At 43.1% G+C, this 18,127-nt stretch overlaps 1 protein-coding gene across 5 annotated transcripts in view; it reads right to left on the reverse strand.

The window, feature by feature from the left end:
* SUCO (SUN domain containing ossification factor) overlaps window positions 1–13,732 on the reverse strand; it is a 62,253-nt gene extending 48,521 nt beyond the window's left edge. For all 5 annotated transcript variants that reach the window (XM_071219736.1, XM_045189533.2, XM_045189534.2 and 2 more), the window contains exon 1: window positions 13,528–13,732. In XM_071219736.1, coding sequence (XP_071075837.1) covers window positions 13,528–13,589 — 62 coding nt within the window. In that variant the 5' untranslated portion in view covers window positions 13,590–13,732. The remainder of the gene's footprint in view (window positions 1–13,527) is intronic.
* Window positions 13,733–18,127: the final 4,395 nt, after the last annotated feature.

An 18,127-nucleotide genomic window follows, 5' to 3' on the forward strand; every position in this document is an offset into this window, starting at 1 on the left:
GAAACATGAATACTTTCCAGAGGTTTTTAATTTACTTTGCCCAGATCCATCAAAGGATTAACTACCTATGGCAACTATACCCTTATGTGTTTTTTAAATAATAAGACTTCAAAGTCAAAACTACTCCTTGATTCATGGGATACAGAAATAAATGTTGTATCAGCAAGCATGAAAACACTATTAATCTCACTGCATATCTCCATCAATGCTCTGAAGTGACCAGGTACACTGTCCAGTATTTTTAAAGGAGTCTGGTTTTCTGAGCAGGAGGTCTCGATGGATTAAAATACTCAGTAAACCATGTTGTGAACAGATGTGCTGTCGCCCCGGCCGTGTCCTTCAGCAGAAACCGCCATGTACTTCCTCCAGACCTTTAGACATCGAGAAATCCAAGTTCTGGTCTGTAGCAAATAATTACTAGGGGCTGGTGGGAGACAGAAATAAAAATAAAATTTAAGCTGGAGTAGCATTTCAAGAAAGAAATGCCTTGTCTGAGCATGGCTATCTTTCACTGATCCTTTATTCAAATGTTTCCTGAAGAACTGCCTCAGAACGAATTATAAGCAAATGAATTACCACTCCGTCAGCTATGTTATGATGTGAAATTACTATTATTACTGCAATTTACAGGCAAGAGGTTTCAAGTCATGGCCAGCGATGTTGAATGAGGAGCTCTAAATCACTACGAACGGAAGATGAAAGATAAAACTTCATGAAAGAGATACAGTAACAAGAAACTTTCCACTCGTTTAGGAGGTCACATAACAGTAGTGTATGGCAACGATTTGCAGAGGTTCATGTTGTAACAAGAAGATACATTCAACATGTCAATTTGCTAACTGGCCTAGAGCAGTGGTTAAATTAATAAGAGCTAGAGTTATATAGTCTATATCATCTTTGGAAAATTCATTAAACAAATATTTATTTCTCTGTACCTAATTCTTCAAAATAACATTGTCTATTTTATGGGGCTGTTTTGAGGATTTGATGAGAAAACACTCCGAACTGGGGACACCACAGAGTAAGCACAGAGTTGAACAAAAACGATTTTAGATTCTAAGAGAAGGAATAAAAACAGGTTTCTGCCCGGAAACATGGTTCGGTGAGAATAACAAACTGATGCAGACTGCTTCAAGTTAATTTTTATTTTTTGAACTATCCCTAATCCGTCTTTCATCCTCTTACCCCCTGCTGATCACATACAGAAATATTACAAAATGTCTTTGACACTCAAATTTCATAACTCCCTATTTTGTAACTTCTACAACATTGAACAGCTAATTTAAAAAACTTATTTTGGAGATTTCTATTTACATGTGATTTCTAGGGCAATTTAATTGATTATGTACTTAAATGTACTTAAATGTCATGGCTTGACATGAACCGAATTATACTTAAAAATTTAAATCAGTGGGTAGGTAGTTAGGTTGGTACCTTGTACATGGAAATACCTTCGTAGACATGCCTTCAAAAATGTGTTCACTTTTACTGAAAAGTGAAACTACAGAATGTCTTAGTTGAAAAATATTCACTCTCCAAGAAATATGCTTAACATATATTAAGACACTACATATGTATTCACCTATTTTAATGAGAAAAACTTGTTATTTACCTGTAATTTCCACAAAACCTCTCTTAGGTATGGTCTTATTTGTTACTAGATTAAAATAACAACACAGGTAGAGAAGGAATGGATGCCTGCATTCAAATGACACTGAAGGAAATAATACCAGGTTCAGAAGGCATGCTCTAGGGACTTCAATCTTTCCTTAAACTTGATTGCTTTCGTTTTAGGAATTACATTTCTATATACTTTTTTTCTTGCAAAAAGGTTTTCAACTTGAATGTCCAATGACTGAAGTTTTTCTTGTAGTGGCAACCTAGGATCTAATGTTGCCAGACATTCTGATGTTTTAAAGGGTGTGTTACAACTACGTATTTCTAAAAGTAATGGTTACGGTTTCAGAGTTAGGGCAGAAGGAGTATCAATTAGTTCTTACCAAATGGAACAGAAGGCCTCAGGGAATTTTTTCTAGAGGATATAGCAACTGAATTAAGCCTTGAAGTGCCAAGTAAGACTTGACTAAGAAGAGAGAAAGCATTCTTTAATGTGAGTGTGAGTAAGGAAACACCATTTCACCATTTTTTAAAATTATATCAATGCCTCAGAATGATAGCATTTTATATCTGCCTAACACAGAAATACTAAACTAGCTGTCTTTAACAATTGCTTTTTATAATCTTATCAAATAAATCTAGCAAAACAATGATAAATTTTAGGACACGTTAATGCAATAAAGAATATGCTAATATGCAAATGAGCTAAGCTTAATAATTGTGGGGATAGGGGACAAAACTAAACTGGAGTCTGTCAAACTTTCAAATGAGTCAATGTTGTTTCGCTTGGAGTTATACAAACTATATAAGCTCTTGAGACTCCCTAATAGGTGACAGATACTGTGTTACATACAGGGGGCCTTGTTAGAAAATGGTAGGCATAATTTTCAATTCATTAAAAATCTGACTAAAGTTATACTGACAAAACATTAAAAAGGAGCAATTTTAATTAAGTGGACTTCATTAAAAGCAAACTTAACTGGAAAACACTGTCTCTAAGTGTATTATCTGTTGGTAAAAAGATACAATGATTACAGACACACAGGCCCCTAACAAATCACTTCAAAGTATGTGAAACTACTGACGAAGCCAAAGGGGAAAGGAAGCAACATGTTTTGGCTGCATATTTAAAATTACGTCTTACAAAATAATAGATTGGCAAAACTTAAGGAAACAGGAGATTGATATTATATATAAGAAACAAGTTTTATGAATACATAGAACTTTACGACAAATATGTATCGGCATTCTTTTCAAACATACGTGGAATATTTCCCAAATACTGACCATATATACTAAAGCCTCAAAAGAAGACTCAAATTCCAAAGACACAAGGTCTAATACACTATCCTCTCCAACCACAGTGCAACAAAATGTAAAGTAAAAGGACGGCCTCCAACAATCTATGCCTGGCAACAAAAACTACTCAGTCAGAGGGAACAGGAAGGAGCATTATGAAATATTACAGCAGAAGACTACAGGTCAGAATTAGTGGGATGCAGATGAAAGAGAAAACTATGCTTTTGAAGACAATCAAAGACAAACACTGAGAACAAAAGAGCTAATCTTTCAACTCAGTAAGTTAAAAGACACACTGTAAATCCAAGGAAGACTGAAGAACAGAAATCACAGAAATAGGGAACAACAACAACAAAAAAGGCAAGGAAGATTAGGAAAACCAAAAGTTGGTCCTTTAAAGAAAATATTAGAGACAAACTCTACGAAAATCACTTAAGGAGAGTTGCTGGTACGAATTAAACAACGGTATAAAGACGTGAAGTAACTACAGACAAAACAGACTTTCTAGTTATAAAATATCACAAATTACATAAACCAGTATATTTTAAACTTAGGAAAAAACAGGTGTTTCTAAGAAAGTTGCAAAACTGGCACAAAAACTGGAATGAACTAATGATAATTAAAGAAATTTGAGTGGCCTAATCACCACCTCACAAAGCAATGGGGGAAATCCCAACCCAGGTTTTTTTTCCCCCCTCTTTTTTTATTTGGAAACAGTTTCAACCTTTCCAAAGAACTGCCAGCATAGTACAGAGATATCCACAAACTCTTTACCCACATCAACATATTGTGTACATGATGCTCGCTCCCCTTCCCTCCCTCCCTTTCTCCATGTAGTTTATTTCTGAATCTCCTAGTATGTGTGTCCACAGAACAAGGACATTCTCTGGCCTGACCAGGGTCCAGTTACCAACATCAGTAAATGTTACACTGACACGGTGCTGTGCCGTCTGTATGCAATTTTGTCACGTGGTACAATATTGTCCTCACCCACCACCCCAAGTACGAATTGAGTTGAAGGTCTTGTTCAGCATTTGTCATCAGCCTCCTTTAACCTAAACTAGTTCTTGGCCTTTATCTTACGTGGCACTGACATTTCTGAAGAACGCAGTCCTTTTATTTTTAAATAATAGGATCCTGTTTTGAGGTTTGTCTGGTGTTTCACGGTGACCAGATTCAGGCTCTGTATTCCCGGCTGGAACCCTTCCTAAGTACTCCTGTATCCTTCTCCCGGTAACACCTCCAGAAGCAGAACACAACATCCATCTGTTGCAGCACTTGTAACTCTACCGTTCCACACTTCTCAAGAGAAACCAAAACAGTCCATAAAAAGCTTTGTATAAAAACATCACAGTAGCTTTTACTCCTAAGACAAAAACTGGAAGCAGCCCAGATATCCAACAACAGAATAAAACTGCAGTATATCCATACAATGTTACTATTTGCAATAAAAAGGAACAAATTACTGATGAATGAAAAGCATGGATAAATCTTGGAAACTTTACCCTGAGTGAAAGAATTCAGATATGAGAATAAATACTGTATAATTCCATTTAGATGAAGTTTCAGAAGTAGCAAAACTAATCCATAGTGATAGAAATCAAATCACTTTTTGTGTTATGGGGTATCTGCTACAAAGGGACATAAGAGAACTTTCTGGGGTAATGGAAATGTACTATATTTGATGGGGAGGGGGTTACACAGATGTACACATTTGTCAAAACTGATCCAACTACATATATACATTTCACCATATGTAAATTATGTCAATTTAAGAATATAAGAAACAAAAAAGTCAGTATTTTCCTCCCTAGCAAAAAGACTGAAAATAAACTATTAGCAATAATAAAAAACAAAATAATTTAGAAATTAACCTAAATATAACACACCACCATTTACAACTCTGACAACAATGAAAACATAAATAAAGACAACCTGGCGTGTACACAGATGGAACGCTGGTGACAGCAATGTAAAGACAGCAATTCTCTCCAAAGTAATTTATCACTCGAATGTAACGCATATCAAAATACCTGAAGGATCCTATTGTTATAAATACGATATGGGAAAAAAGTGGTCCAAGAATAACCAAATTAACCAAAAAGTCTTAAAGGCCTGTCGTTTACCCTGCCGCATGACGAAGTCTGTCACAAAACCACTCTCATCAGCCCTGACCGGTGTGGCTCAGCTGGCTGGGCACCGCTCGGCAAAGCCAAAGGGCACGCGCAGAGGTTGCAGGTTCAGTTCCTGGCCCAGGAAAGGAGGGGCACGCGCCAGAGGCAGCCAGTGGGTGTTTCTCTCCCTCTGTGTCCCCTCCCTTCCCCTCCACACTGCCAAACGCATTTCCCTGGCATAAGGTCTTCAGAAGCAGCCTGCACACCAAGTGCTCAGTAAACACCCGTGGAGTGTATGAATGATAGAGGCCCTCCTGACGGCATCTGCCGCGTGCTTAACTGGGACAGTTCACTTTAACAGTGGTTCTAGTTAACTAAAGCAAGTACAGAAACATGTGAAGTGGAAAAAGCAGGAAAAAGAATGAGAAGGAAACACATGTCTAAATAAATACACAAAGCTGATTGGAACACAGCAAACATATTCTATAGCAAATGCTTAAAATGGGGATAAATAGGAGTGAAACTAATGACAGAAGGTAAAATCTGAGCAATGCTGTAAAGTGCCACAGAAAAGGGGACCTGTGCGACATGCGGCATAAACTGAGGGTACCAACTCAATCCTGAGGATCTGATGTCTCCAGAAGAAAAAAACAGTCCTGGTTTTTAATTTGTCAAGACTTTTACATTAAAGTATTAACCTGATTTTTACAAGTAAAGAAAACTGAAGCTCAGAGTTAACTTGCCTAAGGTCACTAAGCTTGTGGCTGAAAACCTCCACAGCTCACAATCTTTCTCTGCGGCTGTTGTCTCTTATTTAATATCCTCGAGTCAACAGATGAACAGAAAAAAAGGTGAGAAAATAACAGATCTAGTCACTCAAGAACTGAGGACACTAGTCAAGGCTGGTGCGGCACAAGAGAACCTATCACAACCTATCACAGAGGAGGAGCGGCAGCACGCACTGCGTGATTTTGAGGGCCGCAACAAGCGACGAATGTGACACTTAGTAGTGTACGGCCTGGGGCATGGACTTCGGAGTCAGGAGACTCAGTGTTAATCCCAGGTCCCTTGTTTATAAATTGCAAGTTCTTAGAAAAATCACAAAATGTGTGTGCCTCAGTATCAACACTGGGAAATGGCATTATTATGAGGAACGTGAAATAATGTGTGTATTAGGTTGGCCAAAAAGTTCATTTGGATTTTTTCATACAATGGCTCTAGTAGAGCTTAGTTGTCTTTAACTTCATTCGAAAAATTTTGTTAGATTGTATTGTGACAGCTGTCATACCAGCGTGCATTAAAAAAAAATCAAAATAGGTGATTTTTGTGCAGCGATTTTAATATTGAAGAAAATAAGCAACATTTTCAGCATATTATGCTTTATTATTTCAAGAAAGGTAAAAACGCAACTGAAACACAAAAGAAGATCTGTGCAGTGTATGGAGAAGGTGCTGTGACTGACTATACATGTCAAACGTGGTTTGTGAAGTTTCATGCTGGAGATTTCTGGCTGGATGATGCTCCACAGTTGGGTCGACCAGTTGAAGTTGATAGCAAGCAAACTGAGACATTAATTGAGAACAATCGACATTATACAATAATACTTAATTATACAATAACACCCGTCATACTCAAAATATTGAAGTCAACAAAGTTATTGGTGAAAATGAAAAATGTGTCTTTTATTTTATGGGAAAAACCATATGGACTTTTTGGCCAACCCAATCTATTCTCAGCGTGGCACAGAATATGCACTCAAATGTCAGCTGTTATCAACTATTGTCCCTTCTGTCTCCTCTCACTCACCAAATTCCAGAGTATTGTCTACTTGTCCCTCAACTTCTTCACCTTCCACCTAGTCCTCCACCCACTGAACTCTAACTTCTGCCCCCATTATACCACTGAAATGCGTACAGCTGTGGCCGAATTTACCCTTTTTTATTTCTCTGCTGCATGCAGCACCTTTGACCACTTCAACTTAAAACCCTCTCCTTGGCTTGTCAAACGACACGTTCCTGCTGCTCATCTCTGACTCTTCTGAGTCTCCTCTGATAAGATGCTTCTGTTCCCTACGTAAATTCTAGTGCTGCCAGGGTCTGTTCCCAGTCTTCCTTTTACCCTGTATATGAATTTGAGAAATTTCAGCTAGTTGAATGACTTTCAGCTGATGGCTACCAAAACTCCTATCTTTATCTTTTAGCACCTTCTCCCAATAACTAGTCCATTCCTTAAAACCCTTCAATGGTACCCTATATTAATGCTGAGAATAAATTAAGCATATTTAAAAGTGGAACCTTTCTTTCTTCATTGACCAAGAAATCTAAAACAAAACTAAATCTAAACTTGAATACAGTAGCTTCCTTTTTCAAACCTCCTCTTCCTACATCCTTGCTCCTACCATGTGGTACTACTAGCTACGCCCACAAGTACCTAAGGTACTACTTAGCACTAGCTAAACCCACAAGTTAGAAATCCGTGAGCTTCTCTTCTATCATCTCCAGTTTACTTTTCCTCAAATTTCTGTAATCCATTTCTCCCTCCCTGCTATGACTGCTCTAGGTCAAGCCCTTATCCCTTACACAGAGTGACTCTTAACAGAGCTCCCTAATTCCTTGTTACCTCCACGATTCAATCCTTCACACCACTGCCAAAAACCTAACTAAATGATCTCAGGATACCATTCCCCTGCTCAAGACCTTTTAAAGACGCTACATGACAAAATTCAAGCTTCCCTGAATGATGTTTAAAAATCTCTAAAGTCCCTCCACTGCCTAAGTCTTCAGCTTCCTAGTTTCTGCCCCTCCCGCGCACCCCACCCCAACCCGTTCTGCTTCAGTGATACAGAATTATTCGTGTGTTCCTTGAACATACACCAAGTCTCTGGTTCATGTTATTCCCTCTCACAACAATGTCCTGCCCCCGCTCTCCAAAATCCAAAACCTGATTAAATTCTTACCATCTTCTTGTTTCTGGGGCAGGAACTAGGTAGTTAGAAACTAGGAGAATTTCCTGATATCCACAAGATGGGGTTTGGTGATTGCCAGGGGGAGAGGAGTATAAGGGTGACAAATAGTAATGGAAAAAAATACTTGATGATATATTTTAAGAAATTACATAAAGTATATTTAGCCTATAAAATCAAGTCACAATACCTTTGCTACCTTAATTTTCAATTTGGAACCACAAAGATAATCCCCAGATAAATGACTACCAAGCTAACAAGTTAAGCATGCAACAACAGAAAGTCTAGGAAACAATGGAAAATAAGCAGGTTTGGGACAGACTTCAGGTCTTCAAAAGGAGGGTTTAAATTTTTACCCTTCAGGCAAAAAGGGAGCCTCTGAGAAACGTCTGAGCGAGGGACTGACATGATGAATTGTGTGTTAGTGAGACGGACCTAGCGGTGCAGTGAAGAATGGGTCCAAGGACACAACTACAAGGCTGTTCTAGCCTCTTCTCTCTCTTCTGGCTGCCACACCCATGTGTGAGAGCTCACACCAACCAGCTCTCCAATTATCTTCTATTTTCCACTCTCAAAGGCTTATCAGTCACTTCCCTCTTTTGAAAACAAGGCCCTCCTGTCAGTTTTCAAGCTTTTCGGCCTTCCCTAAGACACTTTACACTGCTGACCATTCAGATCACTCCTCTCACCTCTCCACCTCTCACTTCGAACCAGTTTCCTCCTTCCCCGCAGAGCTCCACTTGGCAGCAAGTCTTCCTTTATCTGAACTACATGCAGAAGCTCCTGTGGAGTCAAACACTCCGTTTCAAAACAGATCCCCTCCACGAGGACAACTGCAGCCCACATCTTACCTGCAGTGAGGTCTACATTTTCAAGTGCCTATATGATGTCTCCACTTGGATATTCCGCTCGCCTGAACAGCTCCTTCTCCTTCCAAACCTCTGCAACTCCTCCATTTCTTTTTAAACACCTGTAATTCTTCTAGTTGCCCCAGTTTTTTTAAAAAATTAACTTCTCTTCTCTCTTTAAACTTTATTTCACAGAGTCATAATTTTAGACCCTGGCATATATTCTCTCAACCACAACTGGCTCCATGAAAGCAGCCACTTCGTTTCAGCCACCAAAATGCAGCACAAGCGGGTCAGAAAACGGCAGGGTCGACTCCTAACTAGTACAAGCAGTGCTGCACCCACAGTGCGACGTCAAACAGCCTACTCAGTCAACCACGTCCGTCACCAAAAATTACCTTTTAAACGAGAGCAAAAAGATACCATTGATGGAGGCTCGCTAGTTTGCTTTCTCATCTAATTTACGTATTTATTATGAATACTAATATATCAGCACCCTAGTATGCCGAGATCACACCGGCACATGTACATGTAGTTACAAACAAGCACGTACTAAAGGTGCGCACACATGGTTTTGCTGATTGGGAGACATGCTCAAAAACGGTTGACTAACCATTGTTTAAGGTGCAGGGCAAGCCTTTTTCCCCTTTCAGGTGATGATCAATTTTTCCAGTAATGAGGGGGTATACTAGGCTGCATAATGGCCCCCGAGATGTCCAAGTCATAATCCCTAAACATGTTACTTTACATGGTAAGAGATCTTTGCTGCTGTGATTAAGAGTTCTGAGGGGGGACAAGATCCTGCACCGTCTGGTTAGGCCCAAGGTAATCGCAAGGGTCCTGGTGAGAGGCGGTGGGAGGACCAGAGGCAGTAGCAGATGTGAGGACCAAAGCAGAGGGTGGAAGGATGTGTGGAAGGAGCCACGGAAGGCACAAAGCCCCCAGAACGTGACCAAGTCAAAACAACGGATTCTTCGTCTCAGAGCCTCAAGGAGCCAGCCCTGCTGACACCGTGACAGTAGCCCAGTTGGACCTCTGACCCCCGAACTGTGAGGTAATGACCGTGTGCTGTTTCAGGCCCCTGCATTTTTGGTAACTTGTCACAGCAGCAATAGGAAACCAATTCAGAGGATTCTTGGGATGTGGGGCTTTGACTACTCACACCAGAAAAGGTGGGTCACCCTATTTTAAGGTTTTCCATGCCCAAAACAACATCTGGGACATAATAAGCACACAAATAATCTTTGTGGAATAATTCTATGAGGAAATATGAAGATGATATACCCATACGGTTTTACAAAGCTGTCATATGTCATCTCGTTTCATCCTCCTAATAATTCTGTGAGGTGTGAATGATTTATGTTCCCAATTTTAGGATACAAGAGTTAAGATTCAGAGAAATTACATAACACGTCCAGGGACACACCTTATCTAGTAAGTGATGGGAGTCAGACACAGGCCTTCAGACCTCCTGTCGAAGGATCCCTTGGCTACGGATGAGGCTGCCTACGTTCAAATCCAAGCTCCAAAACTTAGTAGCTGCTTAACCTTAGCCACGTTACTTCTCTACTGCTTTCACTGCAAAATGCAAAATGAGGTTAAAAGGATACTTATGTCGTAGGGCTGCTGTGAGGATTAAAGGCGCCGCGTGTACAGAGCACACAGTACAGGCCTGACACGGAGAGCTGACAACACACACTCGCTATCCTACCACTGCATGCCGCAGCTGCACTACCTGTGCGCCCAAAACACGCTGTACCAGCCACCAGAGTCACACCAAGTGCGCAGAAATAAAACAGAGCGACCAGAATGGATGGTAAGAGAGACAGGATGGGTTTTCTGTGAAAGCAATCTCAAGTTAGGACTCCAGGCTGGAAAGACAAAGGAGAGGGAAGACATGACTGAGAGCTCTGAAAGTGACACATAAGGTGGTAACAAAACTCAGTAACACGGGTAGGAGGGGGAGAGAACCTCAGAAAATAGAGTACTGCAATGTAAATATCGAGCATTCATAAATTTACAAAACAGTTCATCTTATCACAAATTTTGTATCAATTTACAAATGATAGAGATGGCAAAACTGGCTACTAAGAGGAGCTTATCAACTCTTCGGCAAACCTTCTGTCTAACCCAACGATGGCTGTAGGTACCTAAGTGGGGGTGAAAACGTCAGGAAGTAACACACCCACCAGATTGTAGTGAGAGTCAGACCTTCAGCGGGGTCAGTGCTATAATTTCAATACTTCAGCTTTCCAAAGAAGTCTCAAAAGACACAATATACGCTTTTCCAATCACCACCATGCACCAATCCTCTTCCTCCATCTCATCATCACCTTTCCAAAAAAAATGTCAAGCCTAAATATCCTACTTTAATGGCTTCAGTAAAAAATAACTAAAATGTCTCTACATTTGGCCATCTAAACAAATCTCAAAATATACTAACCCAAATGTTTCTTAAGCTGAAGTTTCTTAAACTTTCCACTTCCTTTTTTTAATCCGCACCAAGGATATGTTTCCAGAATTTAGAGAGAGGGAAGAAGAGAGAGAGAACATCGGTTGGTTGCCTTGCATACGTGGCCTGACGGGGATCAAACCCGCCACCCAGGTACGTACCCTGCCTGGAGACAGAGCCCACGGGATGACCCTCCAGCCAACCGAGCCACCACAGCAAACCTTCACTCTTTACTGAAACCCTCAACATCCATTTTTCACAGTGGGAGCCCACAAACTTTACAGAACTTGAGGACTACTATTTTCAGTACTAGGTGGACTGACTTCCCCCAACAGGTCATGATATCCTCATTATTGCTAATGAGTTAAGTTGAGAAATCATGCTGAGGCTAGCTTAAGCAAAACATAGCTAAAAATTACACAAAGTAATAGAGGCATGGTTAATTTAAATCCACAAATGATTTTAAGAACTACACTGTAACACCTGCTTTAATCTCCACCATTCAATTACCTATTTTTTAAAAAATCACCTTTAAGGGTACAAACTGCCAACCAGCAGATAAGCCCTGGAGGCCTGGTGCGCAGTACAGTGAACACGGACAGCGATGCCGGATGTCAATCATCAAACTCACTAAGCGGCTAGATTTTTATTCCACCCGCACACACAGAAAAGATAATCATGATGTGACAGAGGTGCTACGCTACAATGGCGATCCTATTACCATATATGTAATAAATGTATCAAGCCTACGTGTTCTACACCTTAAATGTACACCATGTTATGTGCCCCATATGTTTCAATTAAAAAACCAGAGGTACTGGTGCATTTTACACTTGAATGAAAAGTGTAAGCTCTTGTCCTGTTGCTGAAAGTGCTGAAGAAGAATAACTAGGTGTGAAGATGGGCAAGACCACGGAGAAAGTGAAAAGATGTAAACTCCAAACAACTCGCAGCCCCCTGAAAGGGGCAGGCATGAATGCAGGCTTTGGAATCTCATCTACAAATCTGCACTTAAAGTGGGGGAGGGGACTGGTCCACCTGCCCGTCCTGACACCCACCCTGATACTAAGAAGGCGGGGAGGGAGGGGCTCTGGTCTCACTAAGGGGGTCTGGAACGAAAAGCAACAGGCCAAATTTCTTCTTCTCTGAAATGTCTATCAACCTTCCAATCAAAACTCCTCAGCCAGGCAAGTGCTTTCTTCTCCTCTTATTTGCGTGCTGCCTTATGTGAGCAAGAACTCCTGGACTTCATTATCTTTGGAATTCACTGGCCACCCATAAAAATTAGTACTGTTGGTGTTTTGCGGACATAAGCTAAACCAGGAACTTAGTCTATCTACATTTTAATAAACGGCAAATCACTTTGAATGAAAAAGCACCTTTTAAGTCAGCAAATGTCACACATCTCTGAAGAAACTCCCTAAGAGGGAAGAAAAACTTCCCCAAGTACATGGACAGCAACCCTTTGACCTACAAGCTCTCTTTGCTCCTCAACACAAGCAAATAAAACAAAAATCCCAAATGTGGCAGGAATTAACAGAAACTCCATAAACTCTGGAGACAAAGCAGTCTTCCCGCCTTCCAAATACAGGGCTCGTCCTCCCACTACTAAGGGACATCACCCGAGCCACACCACGGAAAGCACCGTACACACCACGCCGAAGTCACCCGTTCTAAACCAAGGGCTCCAAGTCACCCGGGCCTCTGGGGAGAAGCGCTTCCTACGTCCCCCAGAGCAGCAGCCCCCAGTGCGCCGGGGGCCAAAGACTGGGCGAAACGTCCCGGACTCCGGCGAGCACCGCACAGCCCGCCCCGGGCCCACGCGCGTTTGTAGTGTCGCACGTAGCAAGCGGGTCACCGCCGACACGCGTTCTGCCCTCACCGCCCCGCCAAAGCCGGCGCTGCCCGGGAACCCGCGGGACTCACCCAGCACCCATCTCCACGCCGCCCGCCCAACACCCGCCGTCCCCCAGGCGCGGGGTCGCTGAACACAAAGGCGCTCAGGCGGTCCCCTCGACCCAGGCACCCTTCTCTCCCATTAGGGTCCGTAAATTCCAAAGTACACGGGGATCATCTCCGCACAGAGCCCTGCCAGGCCGGTCGGCGGGAGAGTCGCTCCCTAGGGACCCTAGAGACTCGAACCCTAAAGTCGAGACGACGTGGGGGTGTGACCCAGGCTGCTCCCCTTCCCCTCCCCCCGCCCGGGGGAAATCCAGGGCGGTCGAGGGTACTCACCACACCAGGGAGCACAGAGAGAGGCAGGAGACCAGGGCCAAGGCCCGCCGGTACTTCTTCATCTTCTCCTCCTTCTTCCCCCCGCCAGAAGGCGGCACATCCTCCCGGCAGCCGCCACTGCCGAGGCCAAGATGGAGGAGCCGGAGCAGGAGCGCGAGGACGGGATTGAGAGTCCGAAGGGCTGCGGCGCCCGGGGAGCGGCTCCTCGGCGGCTCGCGTGCCTGCCGCCCTCGCCCACGGGCACACGGCGGCGCCGGCGGGGGCGCTTCACGGGAGGACTCCGGGGACTGCCGCTGCTGCCGCGGCCGCCGGTTCGTCTGCGCCCGCCTCCTCCAGCCGCCGCCGCCGCCGCCACTGCTGCCCCTTACCCCCCCCGCCCGCCTCGGCTCTCCCTCCGTGCCGCCGGCGACCAACTGCCGCTGCGTACTCGCCTGCCAACAGCCAATCACCAGCGGGGCCGCGACACCTCACACTCCGCTGAGCTGGAAGCAGCCGCGTCACCCACGTCCCGCAGCGCTTGCACCCCACCAGCCCCCGCGCGGGCCACGCCCCCTCGACACTGGGGCGGAGAAGCCGGAGGTAGGGGGACACAAAGCTGTAGAAACCTCGAGGCCGCTGCCACGCCCACCTTCAGTCCCGCCCAGTCAGTGGCTCGCGTTCGGGAAATCAGAGCGTAGCCCCGTGACGCTCAGCCTGTTCCTCACAATGGCCCGCCCCCCATTCGCCCGGGGGGGGGGGGGGGCTGAGTCCGCGCAAGGCCTCCTGGGAGTTGTAGTTTGCCCTCTAAAACCCTCTTTTCCCTTTCCCGGTCCCTCCTTGAATCACGGAGTCGATGGAGAGAGGTCTATAGTTTCGCTTTACACTGCCAGATTGACCAGCTATGGAATTCTTACAATCAGTTTTCTTTTTGGGGCACAGTTTGCGGGATGGCCTAGATTGACGATGGAGGAAAAATCTTTAGTAATACAATTTAAAAGGTGTTTTTCCCTTGTGAATGGACCCGGCCCATCGAACTAGTTGCTGATTGGTAGACAGAAAGGGGGTGTGTCAGTATTCGCTCTCAGCTGATTGGTTGGAACGGAAAGTCTTTCGCTTCTTCTCCGCCTCCAGGAGAATTTAGCAGCCCGCCGGATTCCAGTGTTGGGGTGGGCTTCGATGTTCTCCATTTCGCGGGATTCCTGCGTTGGTGGGCTGCGGAGGGTCTGGGAGGGGAAAACTGCGGCTTCTGCTGGGGAGCTCCAAGTCCTGGGGTTCTTCGAAGTGGAGAAAGCTACCGTTTGGGGCAAAAAAATAACAAAAAGAAGTGACCGCTCCTCAATCTTTAGTAAAAGATTTTTATGCCAGAGGTCCCTAAATATCTCCCAGAAGCTAATTTAGGGACACTCCCCGAAACTCCAAAATGCTTTACTGCCTTTCTTCCCAAAGCGCTTTTTAATGTCTCTCTCCTAGATGGTAGATAGTATAGAGGAAGAGGCACAGGCTCATCGCAGATCTGCCTCTTCCAACTCCAGTTCTCACGCCAACCCCATGGCTTTTCCACCAAGTCCCCGCAGTGGTCTTTTGGAGCATACAGCTAGCAGATAAATTCTTTTTTCTTTATTTCTTTTCCTTGTTTCGTCCTTTTTTTTGTACAGTTGAGGTTTTACTGATACCCCTGTGGTAGCGTTGCCATTCACCTAATTATTATTCAATCATTAACTTTTATTATTTCAATAAATATCCTTTTCTCTTTTTGCCAGCTTCATTTCCAAAGTTTCAGGTTAAGCTTTAATCTTCAGTCCTCTGAGCTTTTTAGTTTTTCTTCTGGACACTTAACAATTTCAGTTTTCAACTCTACTGTAGATTACCAAATCTGTATATCTCAGCCTGTTCTCAAGTAATGTCTGGACATAACACTTAGATATTCAACCACTACTTCAAATCTTTCATGCATAAAATTGAACTCATCTTCCCTATAAGTTAGGCTTCTTCACCTGAGCTTCTATTTGCGTTAATTCTTCCTTATTTTAAGACTTCAAATAGTTTCTGTGATATATGTATGTGTTGTGTTTCTCATATGCACATATAACTTTGAATTTTAAAAAATGCAAGATGTTTTTCTCATGATGTTTGTGATTTGGGGCAAAATAAGTTCATATTGTTAGCATTTTAATATTTTTCACTTCCCCATAAGCACTGAATATATGGGGCAAAGAGTCTGCTATAACATACAGATTTTGCAATTGTTTCATTCAGTCACTGGACTTGAAAACCTGAAGAGGATGCAGAGACAATAAAAAGTGGAGATGTGGGGCAAGCAAACATTTTCCTAGACATTGCTTTTCTCTTTCAGAATACGAAATCGATATTAGAACTCTCCTCGCCATTCCTGCTTTCAGAATCCCCTAGTTAGTGTTTCAGATGTAATTTTTTTCCATTGCCTAAAACTTTCTCCTTCCCTGTTATTTGGGTCTTTATTAAAAGAAGGAACATCTTTCTAATGGTTTTATAATGCAAACCAATTACCTGAATAGTTGAGGAAAACTCACTTTGCCTCAGTTCCTCAGTCATTATCCTGGTTTGGGGCCTGAATTGTGATCATTCTAAGGATTGAGTTGTTGCTCCTCTTCATTTCGCACAGCGAGAGAATGTGATGTTACAGTGTGTCAGTCTGCACCTCTTTAAAGGATCTGCATGAAATACTGTTCAAGGTGAGCCAGCACTGAAGAGCTTGTATGGTGTCCTTCCACTACGTACAACTCTCCGTTCCTTACACTGAAGTGACTCCGACATTTGGTCGAACTCAGGGCGAAAGTCTGTTCCATAGAAAAACATTCAACATTAATCATTCCACATCACTCAATAATTGATGAAGAGTAACAGCAGTGCTTCTAGGGGAGGTTGAGCAACTGGTGGGAAGATAGCATTTTTATAGAGCTATTTTGCAGGCTAGCTCAGCAGCCACTTTCTCCCTAAGATCTTTTCCTCTTACCGAACATTCATTTTCAATCTCTCCACTTCGGGGATTTCCAGAGGGCAGATTATCATCACCTTCTAACTTGCACTCTAGTTAGCATGTCATCGCTGGGCAGGGGGGAGGGTGTCTTATTCCATCCCTGTATCCCCCACATCACTCAGCATTATCCTTGGCACAAAGGAGCCATTCAGCCAAGCCTAACTGTGGAGGATGCTAGTGGTGATGATGGCTGCAGTTCATGAGGTGGGGTATTTAAATTTCTTGAGCATCTTCTATGCATAGAGTTAGACCTTTGTGTGCATACTTTCCTTTCAAATTAAATCAAACAAAAATAAATATAATTACAAGTAAGCAATATAACCACATTATATAACCTGCGAGATGAAACTAAAATCTGACTTTTGGGAAACATCTTGCCTGTATTGGCCTTTATGAGGACTCTCAGGAGTTACAGTCCCTTGTTCCAAAATACCATTGAAAAGAAAAATTAAACTCTAAGAAGTTTGAAATGAAAAAAAAAAAAAGCTATTGTTGAAGAACAGGGATGAAAAAGAAAGGGATTTTTATTACTACAATTTAGATGTTGGACCCTCGATGACATGTAAAATAATTTTGGTTAATTTAAAACATTGCATGTTTTTTATTTTACCTTTGCTCAGAACCTATTTAAAGGCTAAAAATTTTAATGTGATGCATGTATCTGTACAATTGCAATGAACTATATCTGCTATTAATTTCACCAATGCTCCTCACAGACCTCAAATAGGCTCATAATAGGGGTAAAATGTGTATTTTCTAGTTGAAAGAAATCAAACTGGGTATTACTGACACAGCAGAAAGCGGATGAGAATTATGCTGGCACAGATTCTTCATCCTGTCATTGCTGGGAGGCCATCCCGTCTGCTTCTGCCTGCCAAGATCCAGCTGCTATCAGCGAAGGCTGCCCCCTTGGCAAAGACAAGTGGAAGAACTTACTCAGGCTCCTTCCACCAGTCCGCTCCCCATTCCTCACATTCCTTTTTCCCTACCCTTTTTCCAGGATTTCCCTGTTGACTCTTATGTCCTTCCACACCCAAGCAATGGCTTTATAACCGCATTTATAAACATAACCTAGAAGGTAAACTTCAACAAGACAGGGAGACTCTCGGCAGAACTTCTGGTCTTGGTCGGAAAGGTAGTAAAACAGCAGCTCCCAGGCTATCCACTGAACCTCTTCCATGATGAAGGTGGGACCTTTCTTCCCCTAGTGTGAGAGCAGCTTGCAGACAGCCAGTCCTTGCCGTCACGGCACGGAGGAGCCTCACTGCCGGCCAACAGAGCGCCAGGTTTGAAAACCTGTGGCTCACGTCTGGCCTATTCCCTACAGCACTAGGTGGGTGCAACAGACTCACGTGCAGGAGAAAGTGTGACAAGGGCGGTGGTAGATTGTCTTTTTCCAAAAATGGTCACAGAAATGTGTCCAGTTCCACCTGCTCTTCTGGAACCTTCTATTCCCTCATCAAAAGGCAAAGTCTATTGTTCTTCCCCTTGAAACGGGACAAGAGGGGTGACTGCTGTGACAGCAGACTGTGGCAAAGGGAGGCTGTGTGAGTTCTGAGGCTAAGTCCTACAAGGAGAAAGGCAGGGAGGAATCAAGCCAGCTGC

Source organism: Desmodus rotundus, chromosome 12 (genome assembly GCF_022682495.2).
Source record: "Desmodus rotundus isolate HL8 chromosome 12, HLdesRot8A.1, whole genome shotgun sequence".
Classification (NCBI taxonomy): Eukaryota; Metazoa; Chordata; class Mammalia; order Chiroptera; family Phyllostomidae; genus Desmodus; species Desmodus rotundus.